Source organism: Embiotoca jacksoni, unplaced genomic scaffold (genome assembly GCF_022577435.1).
Source record: "Embiotoca jacksoni isolate LCO1_2020_lvr unplaced genomic scaffold, fEmbJac1.0.p SCAF_16, whole genome shotgun sequence".
Lineage (NCBI taxonomy): Eukaryota > Metazoa > Chordata > Actinopteri > Embiotocidae > Embiotoca > Embiotoca jacksoni.
The window spans coordinates 10,511,190-10,528,110 of NW_027185296.1; the positions used below are offsets into that span (position 1 = coordinate 10,511,190).

At 42.6% G+C, this 16,921-nt stretch overlaps 1 protein-coding gene across 3 annotated transcripts in view; it reads right to left on the reverse strand.

The window, feature by feature from the left end:
- The window catches only part of ryk (receptor like tyrosine kinase), a 39,683-nt gene extending 23,101 nt beyond the window's left edge, over window positions 1-16,582 (reverse strand). For all 3 annotated transcript variants that reach the window (XM_069150876.1, XM_069150877.1, XM_069150875.1), the window contains exons 1-4: window positions 15,900-16,582; window positions 1,248-1,369; window positions 1,054-1,153; window positions 267-398 (exon numbers count right to left, since the gene is read on the reverse strand). In XM_069150876.1, the coding sequence (XP_069006977.1) occupies window positions 267-398; window positions 1,054-1,153; window positions 1,248-1,369; window positions 15,900-16,119 (574 nt within the window). In that variant the 5' untranslated portion in view covers window positions 16,120-16,582. The remainder of the gene's footprint in view (window positions 1-266; window positions 399-1,053; window positions 1,154-1,247; window positions 1,370-15,899) is intronic.
- Window positions 16,583-16,921: the final 339 nt, after the last annotated feature.

Sequence of the window (16,921 nt, forward strand, 5' to 3'; positions counted from 1 at the left end):
CAGATGATATTTTGACTCGTTACAGCAGAGAAAGCACAGGTGGGATTAAGAACACTAACGAGGAGCCGGTCCCATCGTTGGTGTTATGTGTGTTATGTTACCGGACTTTTCCTGCTTTTACATAATAGGATGTCTGCTATGAAAAAAGGTTGATAAGCAAATTCACAATGATTTCCATGAGAAAGTACATTCAGTATTCACATTTTTGTTCTGTACTTCTAACCACACATACGTTTTGATTGTTAGATGTTTATTGAGATTCTTACTTTTATAGCACATTTTCCTCCTCTTGAAGTTGAGCACTGTGTAGTTGTTGGCATGGATGGTCAGATTGAGCTGCATTGTTAAAAATGCCTCTTCATCGACGTTCCCTGAACAGAAGACGTCCACCTTGAAGACTGCAGAGGAAGCACACACACACACGCACACACACACACGCACACACACACACAATTAATACATACATGTGATTTGCGTTTATTAGAAAGATACAACGCTGTACAGAACTTGAGAGTAAAGGTACATTTTAGGAAGTACAAGACTTTGTCTGAGGGTCACAATATGTGGCTATCAGAGCCTCAAAGCCAAGTTAACAACACTGTGTTGTGGGGGGTTATTTGACTGACTACTTTTGGCTCTGAGTAGTTGCCAGGCAACCAGTTACCATGCCTGGCCAAGAAATATGCTCAAAATCACTGCCTATTTACCACATAAGTCACTACGTTTACTGTCTGTTATTTTATTTGAGTGTGTAAATGTATCCACTGCATCAGGACCTAAATTTCCCTTTAGGGATCAATAAAGTATTTCTGATTCAGATTGTATATAGTGCCCTAAAACATTCCCCAAATTAACAAAAAAATGAGTTTCAATGGCACAGACACAGCTTTCTGTTAATTATCCCACAATGCAATTCACTTCACTGCATTAAACAAATGCCAAAAGGCAAGTTCTCAGCATGAATTTACAGACACCATTTTTGAAAGTCTACAAAGGAGAAGAATGTAGGAAGAGGAAGTTCTTGCTACAACTAAAAGTGGATATTGGACAGACCAGAGGGAACATGGGGCACCTCCCCCTGGTTGGAGATGTTGCTCTGTGGTTGGTTCAGGGCAACCGGGTTCTCCATGTAGAACGCAATCCGGTAGTCAACCTTTAATAAGAGTGATGGACAAATGTAAACATCCACATTTCCCTTGCACGTGTGAACAGTTCAGTATGGTTTAAAAAAAGATGCTGAGTCTCACCTTCATCTTGGAATACCATGTGAAGTAAAGGCTGTTGGTGTCAGTGGGCACAGGCATGTTGAAGGACAGCGCGTAATGATTCACCACATCATCTCGCACGTAGTACAGCTCTGCATCGAGGCCTGTGAGGACACACAACGTTAAACTGTAGCCGATGGGAAGATGTTGAGATCGCTGGACAGACAGGACAGTGTATAAACAGATTTTCTCATCTAAAGCAGGCCTGAGGAAAATATCCACTCAAACTGCCAGCGTGGGTTGGGGGAGGGGAGGATGAGAGAGGGGGTGGGGGGTGTTTCCCTCAATAAAAGAGATGGACTAACCACATCTGTTAGTACTTGAGAACGCTTAGTGCCCAAGTGAAAAACTTCAAAACATTCAAGCGAGACGACATCCAAAATATGACCATCATTTTCTGTCCAGGAAACAAAGTTGGGCAGACGAAGGGTTAAAAGGAGGGGAGCAGAACGCCTCGGATAAAAAAAGCAAACTAACATCCACAATCTGTTCAACCATTCAGTCTGCAGTGAACGCACAGCTTAAGAAATGCCGTAGACCATGAATATCAGAGCGCTAAACAGGCTGGTACAGTATTTAGTTTAGTTTTTTTTTGTCCTTCACTTTAACAAAGTCAAGCCCCAAAAAGCCTTTTTTCTGCACCAAAAAGTGCGACGTGTTCAAAAAAAAAGTGCGACCCTGGCCCGGGGCAGTGCTATCAGGCCTTGAAAGCGTCCGTCTGGCAGAGTGGGGTCTGCCTATCAGTCTCTGAATATCTAGTTTAAAGAGACGGCAAGAATGTGCCCGGGCTCCCACAATACCCCGGGGCTGTCAGAGCGCCGGCTCATACAGCTTTCTAACACCGGCCCAATTAAAAACATTCTCAGGCGTTTGCCAAACGAGAGAGGAGACAAGTGTTGAATAAAACTAGTATCCAACAAGCCCAAAGAGAAATATGGCGGCCTTTTTCCCTCCCTATCACATACAGTTTTACCAAAGTAGATAGTTTAAATTCAATTTATCGCCATGAACGTAAAATTTGATGTATAATTGACAAACAGTAACTTCCAATATATACTAACAACAAAGGACTGTTGTGTAAGACTATAAATGACGTTTATGATTGTCGAGTTAAGAAACACAGACTGAAAGCATGAAAATTTACTTTTAACTTTGTAAGTGTCACAAAAACAAAACGAGTTAATCTATGAGCTTTTCAAGAGTTTCCAATGACATCTCATGGCCTCAGCTGCCATGGAAACAGCTCATGATACATTAACCATGGATGCAAGAAGAAGCTGGGAAACTAAGTTTTATTCTCAACTTAATTGGACTTTGTTCAAATTGGTCTAAGTGTAGGCAAAGACAAACCAATAAGAACGAATGATTAGCTTATTCTTGTCATCAATTACACCCCTTTTTTAAGGCAAAAAATGACATTGTTCACAAATTGTACTTATTGTACAATATATCTTTAACCTGCTTGGGAGCATTGTAACAAGTGTAAACAAAGTTGACATGACAAAGATATCATCGTATATACAAATGAAACTGACATGGAACAACATCAGTGTTCATTGGGATTTTTGTGTTTGTTATTCGTTTGTCATGTGGTGCTGAGCAGAAAACTACGGTCCAGTTTGAAAGCATTTCTGCTGAAACGAGCCGCCGGCTGCATCTGAACACCGAGCTGATTGGAGCTGTGAGCGCTCAGACACACTGTAATGGAATAATTGCCTCTCTCGTTTTTAACTCTGCGTGCCTCCCTCGTCTCAACATGTGGCCACGCAGCTTTCATATCAACGACGCCGGGCAGCCAGGCATAAAGCCAGCGCGGCCCGAGTTCCTCTTTCACCTCGGCCATCCACACAAACTGCAAGAACTTCAAAACAGGAATCAGAGGCGACGGCAACAGGAGCCTGTCGGTGGACCCACAGACCGAGGACCGGGAGTAAGAGGTTCCTGAGGTCCAGGAAGTTGAACCACGCACTGCACTGACTCACACAGTCTGCTCTCTGGAATGGGAAAACAGCGTTACGAGGAGGTGTGTCTGTAAACAGGACTCATGTTTAGTCCGTGTTTGTTCCCAACACGTAAAGCGCCACTTTACATCCTCACACTGTTCGCTACAACAGATACAAACATCTCTGATGCTAATGGACTTCTTAAATGCTAATGGAAAATAACATGATTTTGAATTCCAGCCACGACTTGGCAACATGAAATGTTTGGAGGGATTATTTCCTGCAGGACGTTTCCATTTCTCTCTGTTGGTGTCAAGTGATTAACAACGGCCAGGGAGGGGCACTCACTGTATCACCCACACTGACCTGAAAACACTCCCTCACACTTGAAGACAATGAGATGGCAGTGACACAAGGAATCTAAGTCCATTCTTCATGTGTACCGTAATGAATCGGTTAGTTTCAAATCCATTTTTCATATTGCTTAAAATACATTCTATTGGTCAAATAAACCCAACAATGAAATCGATAGAGACATTTGCAAAGACAGATTTCTGGATACATTCATATTTTTTCAGCTCATATTGATACCTCACATAAATTAGACCATTTTTCACGACTGAGACTAAATAACAGGTGAGTTAAGTGAATCAGTCACAGAGAACAGTGTTTGGATAAATCAACTCGGCTTGCAGTGGCAAAAAGCAACAGGAACAATGTGCTCAAATCTGTGCTGCGTTGCACCGTTTATGGTTGTCATGCACAATCACATGACGCGGCAATTTTTAGCGGAAAATATGGTGACATTCACCATCCTATATCGCCAAGGAGACTTGATGAGCTAATCCTACTGTTGCTAAACCAACAATGACAAGAAGGGCTCAAACCTTGGCCAACACTGATCTAGTTTCTGTTCCTCACGGCAATGTTTGACGTGGAACAACAAGCTGCTGGAAACAGCGCTGTAGATTCACATACAACTTTTGCAATCCTTATGGGAAGTGACAACATTGTGCACAGCTAAATAGAAAAACCCATGCGCAAAGAGGAAGAGGAACCTTTATTTTTCATTGCTTCACAGTTTCTAATGCTTGGGTGAAAAAAAGTTTAAGAGAAAGTACCCTCATTCAAATATGACAGTTCTGCTTTAATGACTTCACCATTAAAAAAAAAACCATTGAGCTTGGGAGAATGTGACGAACTCGCTATGAAAGGATGGACCTACATCAAAGATAGCAATGATTGATATGATTAAAGCTATTAGGCAGGTAAGGAGGTATGAAATGAGCGCACAACACAACACAGCACAGCAATCTGAGAAACACAGGGACTGCACAAAAATATTATTTTGAAATATTACTGTATGGAAATTCTTTTAAAGGATAGGTTTTGGATTCTTTCAAAAATGTCTCACGACTCACAAAGTATTATGTATTGTAGTATTTTAAGAGAGTTGTCACTGTAATTGCTTCTCTTGTCCATCCCTCCACTGAGAAACTTAATCCACATTCCCTGTTCCTTGCAAAAATGGTTCAGCCAAAGCTAATGAAAGGCTTCAGCTGATTAAGTAAGCCAAATCAAAAAGCTATTTTTCAAAGCTGCAGTGTACACAGAGGTGGACTGAGGATATTTGTCCTCATCTCTTACAATGAGTCAGACCAGGAAGGGATTGCTGCGTGGCCAGTAGAGGAGAGTAATGAACACGGTGGCCAAAATCGCTCTCAACATATGTGGAGCATGTGAGTAGAACGGCAATGATTCGTCCATTAATCAAACTAAAGTCAAATGAAATGGCAACTAATTTGTTATTGATTGATCATTTACAAAAAAAAATGTTGGTCAGTCGAAATAAGTCGATTGAAGACAGTCCTGGACGGGAAAAACAGTGATGGACATTTTTCTGTATTTTGGATATTTTGTAGAACAGATACATGAATTGATCAACAGGAAACACAATAAGTAGATCACTTGATAATACAAAAAAAAAATACTGTTATTTGAAACCTTGCAAGTGCTGCAGGCTTAAAAAAAAGCAAACACTTGAACATCTCCTTGAACTGTCATGCCACATAAAGTGCATCGTGAGCATCAGCATAAACAACTGGATAACCACTGCAGCTGTTACTGTCACTGACAGATCCCAAGTTTCCCTTGTATGTTAATGAAAACATACATGCATGTCATGTAGCTGGCTGACAGACAGACAAGACCAACAGATGAAGAAATAATTAAAGATAAAAGTTGAGGAGTATTTCAGGATGTGGTCCCACTCTGATACATTTGTGTCTGATAGGATCACATATTAATGTTGTAAAAAGAGAAATCAGATCGATTATAACTGTGATTACATGTGGACAAACCCCTTTAAAAGCCTGTTTGATTTGATGTACAAGGCACCAAAGCTGAGATTGAACTCGGATGGAAATTAGTGAAAGATTCACAGACACACAACTTCTTTGGTTTTTACTGAGATTCCACACTAAACTAATCACATGCTCTTTGCCACTAAACACCCTGCTGACATTCCTCGAGTAACGACACATTATCCTTCAGAGCAGCCCGGTTCGATCAGTCCTCTGCTGTCGGCCACTGAGCAGCGTCACTGGAGCCGAGGTTAAGTACCTTGCTAAAGGGCACATCATCTTTCTCCAGTGGGAGGGGCGAGAGGATTGCTCTCTCACCTTCCTCCTCCCACAGTTATTTGACTGGTTCAGACATTGAAACTGACGTGCATACTCAGTTAAACCTTTTAGATAACTTTACATGCACAATCAGTCATATAAATGTGCCGAAAATGGCCATTCTTATTTATAGAGATGTCAACACAAAACTATAAATCATAGCAACAAAGCAGGAGTGAAATATGGCTTTCTAGAGCTCTAGTTCTGCATGCTGGGTTCTCTCGCGAGCAGTGGATCACGTTGCAGACTTTGAAAGAGGAGAACAAAAGGTGGTAGCGGCCAGGTGGCAAGGTCCAGGACAGATATAACAAAGACCCTCTTGTGCGCTCGGTTCGACACTATACCTCCCAAAGCCTCCATCCCCGAGTGCTCGGGAGATAAACACTTCCCCCCCAGCCGCTCACTACGAAGATACTAGTCACAATAACCGAGGAAGGAGAAAATGAGAGTCCACGTGAAACTCTGTCAAATGGAAACTCTAAATAAATCCAGGAGCATGTGAGGCAGGAGAGGTGGAGCGATGTGCGATGGTCTACGGCAGTGATTCCCAAACGTTGTTCTGCGTAGATTCTGCCGAGTTGTACACAAAAGCGTTTTCACATCTCAAACTTCGGACCAACATCCTAACAAAGGTTCACGTTTTTGTTGTCCCTGTATCCATTTAATCAGTTTGTTTTGGCTTCACGTTGCAATTTTGCCAGCACACTGAAGCACTTTGCATGACATACCGACGTGTTGCCGACATCGCCTACGTGGGCTGCGTCTCCTGTACTTGACACTGACATTGGTAGATGGGATGTGGAGCTCGGGGAGGTACTCGGGTACATCGTGGTACATGGTGTGAAAAGTGTGGGAACCTCTGGTCTAAGACATCAGACACATCTTCGTCAGTGTAAAGACCTGATTGAGCATGTAGAGTGGTTTAATGGACATATTAGAGGTATCGTCTTTCAGTCAGCAAAATGGTAAAATGAAGACATGGCGTAAAGGGAACAATGTCTTCATTGCTTCTGTCTTCACTAAGTTAGGGTAATTATGGCAACCAGGATACTGCAAACACAAACACGTGCAGCATATTACCAGGGGGTGCACTCTGACCTCTTGATCAGAAGTGTAGGAAGATTGTATTTTTTGCATTGCGATCCCCAAACCAGCAATGATGCAATAAAAATGTTGACAACAAGCTTCTCTAAGTAACCTCAAATAACAAAGTGAGAGGGAGACAGGGCACATTTATAACACAAAATGATGCAGTTATGAGAGAGATACAAACACAACATAGGTGTTTGTTAATGCAAAGTGTGTGTAGAACTTCTTCTGTCAAAACAAATGACGACTACAGCTGTTCTCGCTCACTGTCAGACGTTTACTTACGGGGGCCCAAAGGAGTTATTGACAAATTGATCAATGAGTTAGATGGAGGTGATGAGGGTCAGAGGTTCGTCCTGTCCATGTCCAGACGATGCTCAGACTATGTTTTGACTGCACTGGATGGGGGGAAATGACTTGTGTGCCTTGGAAGACCCACACAGCAGCCTCAGGTACAGTAACCGAGGGCAACAGTGCGCTGCAGATCTTCTGATGACCAGAGAGTCGATATGAAAAAGGAGAAGTTTTACGAGATTTGATAAGAAACTGCAAGATGGTACGCTTTGTAACTAAACGCAGCTTGTTTGAGTAACACGCTCCAATTAACAAACGACATATAATAGTCATGTTTGATTTTGGCTTTCAATCTTCAAACAGCCATTAGTTGCTTTAATAACATCCATTAACACAAAGCAGCAAGTTTCAACTAGAAGTCACCTGACAAGCTTACAGTTCATTTGAAGGGATTTAGGACACACTGGAGCTTTTTGCTTCGTCTCAACACTTGTCTCCAGTGTGTCCCATAAAAGGTCTGCATAGTCGAAACATTAGACAACTCTGAGATGGGGTGAGCATTTTGCCTTTTTGAGGAATAAACAGCACCTTTTTGAGTCAAATGGAAGCGCATGCATCAGCAGTAAGCCAAGACAGACGGCTTTACACTTACAGGAGAGGATCGAGATGATTTAAAAAGACATAAGAAAACGCGACATACAAAACCGGAGCACCTGAAACGTTTGATGGTGACTGCCTGAAGGCCCAGCGCTACAAAGGCATCACCTCGGCCAAGTATACGGGCCACGTCATTTCACAGTACCGTGGAAAAACAGAGGAACACATCACTGAACGTGAGCCGAGATGGCTGCGAGCATGACACGCCGTAGAAAACACAACACGTCATAATAACCAAGTCAAGCTCCCTGCTTTTTCATGCATTTTCAATTCACACAAATAAAAACCTGAGTGGAAACACCAGAAATGCAGAAAAAAAATGCCATACAAGTGTAATAGAAACAGATTTAGAGAATAAATATTGACAAACAGGAAACACATGATTTATTCATCACTGCTATCAACTTTAACTGTGGCGGCAAAAACATCCGGTTTGTGACAAACAAAAATACTATTTTTATATCACGACACATTTCATTTCGAGTTGCACTCTTTATAAATATAATCTTGTCTTCTTCTACGATGGCTGAATGGCGCCCGACTGGAGCTCTAGCATCATCACGCATCCCAATGGAATCTATTTCTAATCACAAACAACATACAGTGTTGGATGGAAACATTAATTCGGGCCCGAGCACCGATGGTGCGAAAGTCCTATTGTTATTCAAGGAATTATTTTTCTCGTTCCTTATTATTATTCTTACGTAAAGTGATTTGCCTTTTTGGAGGCTTTATCATATTCAAAAACTCATGAAAGTGGATACACACACGTCTCCCGGCGAAAAATCTCGTATTCTGGTGGAGTCGAGAGTGGGCGTGGCCAAACGCCTCTAGAGCGCCCCCTGAAGAGATGCCCCGGCGGCTACATTTACCGAAATTCACGAAATCCGGTGGACACGTGTAACACACCAAGACGCACGAAAAAGTTACATTGCACCGTTACGTCAACTCGACAGGAAGTCCACCATTTTGAATTTAGTTGCCATTTTGGGCGAGTTGCTTTAAATCTTATGTACATGGACCGACCTTCTCCAAACATTACAGGTATGATAACAGCCCCGCCCTGAAGACCCCTGTGGGGTAATATTCGCTCATAGTCATAGCGCCCCCTGGTGGACACTGGAAATTACACTTTTCATACTTTCACGTTCTACGTCGAGCTGGTTGATCCCATGAACGTAAAGTCGGGTCACAATAACATAAACATGTAGTTGATGATATATTGAAACTTTCGTTCGACTTTGTCAATGGGCGTCGCCGTGACGATGCGGCAAAGTTTGATGTCTCGCCGTGACACAGGAAGTTGATGTTTAAGGTCCAAGGATGCTTGAAACCTCACGAAACGTGTCACATACATCCGGCGTGGTGAGACGATACATCGGATGTGTTTTACCAGTGGGCGTGGCCAAACAGCTCGCCAGCGCCACCTAAACTGCAGCTCCGGCACCTAGTTTCACCTACATGCACCAAATTTGTTGGACTTGTGTATCACACTGAGATGTACCGAAAAGTGTCTCAGCATCATGAATTTGTTTTCGTGGATCGGTGTGACCGTGTTGTGGTGGCCATTTCGAGAGTCTCGCCATGAACCTGCAACTGACTGTAACTGTTATGAACATATTCCGATCTTCCTCAAACATTACATCTTTGATAGCAGTCCCGCCCTGAAGACACCTGATAGTAATATTCCGTCATAGTTGTAGCGCCCCCTGCTGGAGACAGGAAACGAGACAAAAATAGCAACTTTAATCGGGGATATTCGGCCCCTTGTGCGCTGCAGTTTTAATTCATATTGTTTCTGCAGATTTTCTGGTATTTTGGTTCAAATCTGCACAACATTTTGACCACAATTTGACCCGAGAAGACATCTCACTTAGTCAAGCCACTGAGCCTCGTCACAACAACTTCTTGACTTCCTGCAACCAAAGAAGAGCTTTCGCTTCAAAGTGTAAAATGAAAAGGAAAGAACAGCAATGATGTGAAGTTACAACGATGTATGTTACCAAAGCACAACCAAACACCCTGACCAAAGACTCCAGCTATTACACGAACTGTCTGCAGCAGCAGCATGAGATGCAAAACATAGCAACGTTTGAAAGTATCTTGCCGCTAAGAGAAAAAAAACACACGCATTAAGTCACAATCTCTGTGGTTTTCTTTGATTCACTTCAAAGAGACCATACGTCAGCTTCGCTCTTTTATTCCTTCAAGTGCCCCAAGGGCAGACAAGGATGAAGGCAGGAAAAGGAATCTGAGCAAGACTGTCTGCTGCTTTATAAATTATAAACACCTCATTGATGGTTATTTGTTGCTCAAAGAGGCTCCCGAGTTTACTCAACAAATATCGACTGGTTTACTAAAAAAATTATTAGCTGTTTGTGGCAGAATGATTTCATCCCGAGGCGACTGAAGGGTCATTTAAGAGGTCTCACACACACACACACACACACACACACACCATCGTCCTCATCTATTTTTGGATTACATGGGCAGCTTTGTGAGTACAGGAGCGGCTTGAAAAGCCGGGCTGTGTGCGCAAGGTCAAATATTTTTTGTATTTTTTTCAGTTGAGCAAGGTGTATTTCCTGACAACGCACACCTCCTTTAGGAGAAGCTACAGGAACCAGAAGGATCTGAAAATACTTCAGCATCTACTCCTAATATTTCTTCATTTCTTCAACATAATAGAATGATTCAATCACAACTCAAGCATGACAATGCTCCAAACAGAATTAGAGAAAAGCTAAAAATCGCTGCTGTCAAATGAACATGCAAGAACCAAAAAAACATGACCGTATATTTCCAATTTTAACAGAAGGGCAGCGCTTTATGAAACGGGCCGGTGCTTTACAGAACCTCTTGTGAGCGCAGCAGTTCTTAGACAAAAGATGTGAAGGCAGGGGCTCCTCTTTTCAGCCACAGGATCCTTGGAGAGTGGCATGAAGGAAATGAATACTGCTGCCAATCACTCCTCACTGGTCACAGGCTCTTTTTCAAAGCCCGGGCTTTGCCTTTCAGCTCTCTGGAGGAGGGGAGGGAGGCCCGGTATCCGACATACGCTGAGCTCTTCAGAATACATTTTACTCACTGGCTCACAGTTTTTCATGAGAACTGATTTGTTTTTTGTTTTTGCATGGCCGCCCGCAGGAAATACACCAAACTTTTATCTTCTCATCTGAATGGGCGCGTGTAAAAAAGTTCCACGTTGGTAAAATGGTTCTTGTTCCAAATAAAAATAAAAAGTAAAGTATCAATGTATTTTAAGATTGTGAAGTAGAGTTAGTTGTAATACCAGTTGGAGATTGTCTGACTACAGTCTGTCAACGACTGTGGCTGCACTAAACATCTTTCCCCTTCTCGAATGTAGAAAAAGTTTCACAAAACTGATTTTAATGGGAAACTGCTTATTTTGTCTACACAGTTCTAATTTGAGTTGTGGACTGGAGCGCTTTGGTTTTACTTGGCCTGGAAAAGCCCAGCACTAATACAGATGGCAACGACTAGAAAACACAATCTTATAGTGCTTACTTTCCATCAGGAGAAAATCTTTAGAGTAATGTGTCAACGACTGAACCCACTGGTGATTCTAGCCTGGAAAACTGGGTCCAAAAATGTTGTTATTATAGGAGACAGCAAATGAATGTGCAGAGAACTTATTTTTGCTTTATCCTTCATGTTCTAAGTGATCACATGGACGGTCCTGGATGCCAGGAAACAGAGAGAGAAAGAAAGCTATTGAGGCCTGTAAAACCAATGTCATAGCGTGGGTCATGGGCCATATGGATGTAGTCTGAGGCTTGCTCTGCTGTTTAGCTGATGCAGCGTCTCTCTGGCAACTGAGCAAACAATAACTGTCACACTGATTTGAATTGGTTTCCGAACAGTTTTTACAGTAAAACACCTTTTGGAGTTTTAAAACCCACATGGTGAACATTGACATTTGGTGACTGATGGTGCTTTTTAAAAAACTTTTATCAGTTAATGAGATAGTTGTTTGGAGAGTCATTATTCAAGTAGAAATGTCCAAAGATCTCTGGCTACAGCTTTTCCAAGGTGCCGGTTTGCTGCGTTTTCTTCTTTTACATGATGGTAAACTGAATAGTCGGTTTAGAGTGTTGGTCTGACAAAACAAAGCATTTTAACACATCACCTTGTGATAAAGAAAATTATATGGGCCTGTTTCACAGTTTATGATGTGTTAAAAGACAAAACATTTACTCAATGAATTGACTCTCCCTTCCTTCCAGCCTCCTACACCTGAATAAGAACTGTTGTGTCTTTACCAGATTTGACTGTTTCTCTGCTAAAATGTAATTTCTTAAATGCCCGAGTCATTGACTGGTTTTTAACCTCTGTGGGCATTCATTACACTCCATATCAAAACAACTGGCCATGCTTTATGTTTTGTTAAATGAATAAAAAAAAGATTAGGTTGCAGGGACTCGTAGCATTTTTAACTAATCCTCAGGATTGAGTTCAATTATTGAATTTGCGCTGCACAGCTGCAACACAATTCAAACCCAAGATACGGGTCTTAAGACAGAGCTGATATGGAAGATGAGGGTAGGAATGCACGAGGAGTCTTGAGATGGACACGTCACTACTCATTAGTCATATGAAAAAACAATCAGGGATGCTGCCTGCCCGTCATCCACAGACTAACACACTAACACACTGCGTATGCAAAAGCCGGTTTCAACTCAGCCATGACGTTTTCCTGTTGCTTCAAGCCCCCTGAGAGTCCGACTGTTTGGTAAAGTTATCAAAATGAAACAGTCCTGAACAGACGGTCCATCTGCTTTAAGAGCAGAGAGACCAAAGCAAGACTACATTAACTGGTATTAGCATGGTATTACCTTTTCCAATTGCAACAATTTCTCAATGCTTTATTGGCAAATATAATTTGATCACGGTAGTGTGCGTTGCCCAGGCACAGCCGTCCTCACATTATAGTGGAAAACATTAGTCTGTCTGATTAGCTAACGGAGAGATTCAAAGTGTCTTCATCCCAAAGGTACCTTTTCAAAACCACAACACAAACACACATTTTCTGTGAAAATAGCTGACAAAACTAGATCTGTTCACTTCTTATTGTTCATTGTTAATAACATGTCCAATATCCTTATTACAATTTTGTCTCTTGAAATTGAAAACTGCCCCCCTTTCATCATGATTTTGATCATGATGTAATGGTTCAGCTTTATGTGAGTTAGCAGCAGACGGACATGTAATGAAACAGCCTCATGCCACAGCGTTCTCGTGGCAGTCTGAGGCTCCTGCTACAGGCTTTTTTCACAGGAAACATTTGTCATTGTAAAAAAAGAAAACGAAAACAAAAATCAAAGGTGTTCCTCATAATATTAGCGATGGCTCAAGTGTCCCAGTAAGCCATGGCAGTGGGACAGCGAGACAGCACGCACAACACCAGGACACTGAACCTGAAGCAGGGAAACAGAAGCCAGCCATCATACATGTAATTATTTACACCAGTGCTTTCCTGCACGGACGTGTCATCATGTCACCCCTGAAAAAGGTCGACTGTGAATGCTGACTCAGTATCGCGGCTTATTCACTTCATCGAGATAACCGCGTAATGGAAGAGTTGGACACGGGAAGATTTTAAATTCTGCACTCACAATATACACTGTATTCATTAAACTTGCATATCATTTAATTACATGTTATAATAGATGAAGTAAAAACACTGAGCAAATCTTAACATGCTCAAACACAATAGACTGAACGATGTTCCGCCGTTGGACCGACACGCTCAGCGCTTTGCATGCTTCTGTGTCAAATACAAGACTCCCCAGAAAGTCGAGACAGTGTTGTGGTTTGGAAAACAATTTTAGGAGATTATATTCCTTTTTTTGTCAACAGGAAGTCGTGGCCGTGTGTTTGCACAGAGGGCTGGTGTAGTGTACTTCTGAAGACCTCCTATTTGGGGACCAGTATACTGTGGGTTCAATCAGGAAACCCAGTTGCAGTCAGACTGAAATCAGATCATGATAAATAAACCTTTTAAAGACATTTCCATATGGTGTTGTGACATTTGTCAAATCAAATTACAAATTACTGTAAACGTGATTCCACTATTTCTTCTAACTCAAGAGTGAAGCGTGCCTTTCTCTTATGTAATGTCTTAACGACCCACTTTATCTTCAGCTCAAATAACTGACGAGTCAGAGGTTATAATACTGTTACTACAAGATGGTCGGTACCACCTGGTTTGAAAACTAAAAGCAAACTTTGGGTCTGTACAGAATCTGCCGACAGACTCCCCAGCAGTCTGCCGGCTTTATGAGGTGGATGCCAGTTTCTCTCCAAAATGTTTAATTCCTACAGTCGCCGCTGCATCATGGAAGTTTCTGTCCACACATACTTTTAGCTCTGCAAACGTAGCTGTCAAACATTAAGAGATTTCTCCACACGACCAGATGAGGTTTCGGGCAAACCGCAAGAGAGGCCCTGGTCTGGCAAAAGAAGATTAATTATAATGTGATGGAGAACAAGAGGAACCAAAAGGGACAGAGTCAGCCCACGGTCCAACACCAGTCAGATTATAGAGAGGAGAAATGGATTTGAAACAACACAGTGATACTTTGGTGCTCTTGAGAAGAAGCAGGGCCCCAAAATCACTTTGTATGTTTATACATTTTAAAGCATATAGCATTCAACTACACATGAAAAATATTTGGCATGTTTACCACGTATTTGGGTAAATATGATGCTCTCGATTGAGTTAAAACATTAAAGAGTCTAAATTTAGTCACAAGCAGCATCTTTGTTTGATGGCTGGCGACACTGAATAACTGCATTTATCTAACATGAGGAGGTGAGCCTTTACGACCGCCTGGTCAGACACGGGACACAGCTGCTACTTCCCAGATGAACAGACAAGAGAAAATAATTTTGCTAACTGAAGCTCACCTGATGCAAACATGAAATATGCTGATGCCACTTGATGTAGAGCAGGACGTTGGGTTAATGTGAGAAGCAGCAGCTTTGGGCTTCCTCCCTCCACAAAGACATTAGACACCAGCATGTCTACCCCTTCATTAAGACTGAGTCGGGACACTCACGCTGGGAGTGACTAGTTTCAAAGTGCACGTTCAACACATCTTCACTAAACCCTGAATTAACAATTTAGGACCAATCCATGCTGACCGGCTTAATCTTGGACCCAGGATGAAAGATATAAACACATTTTTTTGATACGACAATTAGCTCAGTCACGAAGTAGAAACGGCACAAGTCGGACTTTATTGGTGTGCCATGTTTTTAATCTTAAAGCACTAATTTAAGATTAGGTTCCAGCCCGTCCCCTATTTTACATAAAACACTTGATCAATCCTCTGCAGCTGCATCATCCAACCAAATGGAGGAATCAATACAGCGGACCAAACACACCTCCCAGAAACTCACTTCATAGACACTCCAACCACAACTATCCTGTCCTAGTTGTTGTTAGAAATATATGGATTAGTCACTTCCTCCTCTCCATCGTGCCCGGTGACACATCAGAGTACTTTTCTCTGTGCGATGCAAGGCTGAAGAAGTCTCAATGCTTAACTGTTCAAATGAATATTATATAATAACTAGTGTAGGGCCAAGCGCATGTAACAGGTGTTACAGACTCACGAGATATTCAATCCTGAGACACACAACCAGCGAAATAACTACATCTCAGCTTATAAAAGAATATCACCAATTAATGCGGTATAATAGGCAGAGACAATTGAATAGGTAAGGAGGACTAGTCCTCGGACTAGACGGTCCCACGGAAACTTCACAAAAGTATTACAAAGCCAAAGTCCATTACCAAGAAGTCACCACAGGAACACAGCGTGCTGCTCTACAGCTGCTCATTAAGAGGAAGTTGTAATACAGTAGAGGAGCGCGCGCACACACACACACACACACACACACAAAGTTTGAGGACAGCTGTCTTTGCACGCAGGCCTTCTTACCCAAAAGCTTCTTCACCTCCTCCACACTCATGTATATGTTGACACTGGGGTTGTTGTTGTTGTTGTTGTTGTTGACGCCTGAAGGGCTGCTCGGGTTGGTGAGGCAGCCGGCCCCTTCCAGCAGCAGGAGCAGGACGAAGCCCCGGAGCCTCCACCGCGCCGAGTGTGGCCGACCTCGGGACTCAGCCGGGCTGCCGGAGCCGAGCGTCAGCCCCGACATAGCGGTGGTGGTCTGGCTCGCTGTTGTTCTCGCTGTTCCCCCGTCGCCAATGTGTTTCTCATCCGTATCTGAAGTTAATCCCGGGAGGCAACATTACTAATAACTTCACGCCGCAGCGTCACTTTGAGTCCTGAACTCCCTTTTTCCCACCAGCCGGTTTTTTTTTTTTTTTTTTTTTTTGTGTGTCCTTTCTCGCTAGCAGAAACAGGCTAAGTTAGCCGGAGCGGGCTAACTTCAGTCGGGTCGTGCTAGCCGTCAGCCCGCCGTTCAATGTTCGGGAGATTTACGACGTTTTCCAGTCACATAAAACAAACGCCGGATTTCGCCGCATTGACTTCTGCTGGCAAAAAAAAAAAAACGAAAGAAGGAAGGAAAAAAAAAAAAGTGCCTTAAAGTAGCAAAGTAACTAATACATCCAGCTTTCCCCCTCCATGGTCGGTCCTCCCGTTGCTTTTTCCTCTCGGTTTTCACCCGGAGGGGGGGAGGGAGGGGAGGAGGGGGAGGGAGGGAGGGGGGAGGCTCACTGCTCCCACTACAGAGGTGGAATGATGCCTTCAGGTGCTGTCGGGAATATCTTATAAAAGGGAGTATCACCGTCAGGAAGCCTTCGGCCCTGTTCGTGTTTAATGAGAACATCGAGTCTTATCGTGCCTGGAAACTTCAGCGTCACACGTTTAGTCTTTGATGCAGCTTCATCCAGTGCCACTCGACATCTATAACGTCTGCGTATGTCAGATTATGAAACTAACTGTGTGTAGCAAACTAAATCTATTTTCTGATTTTTTTTTCTATTTTGGAAATA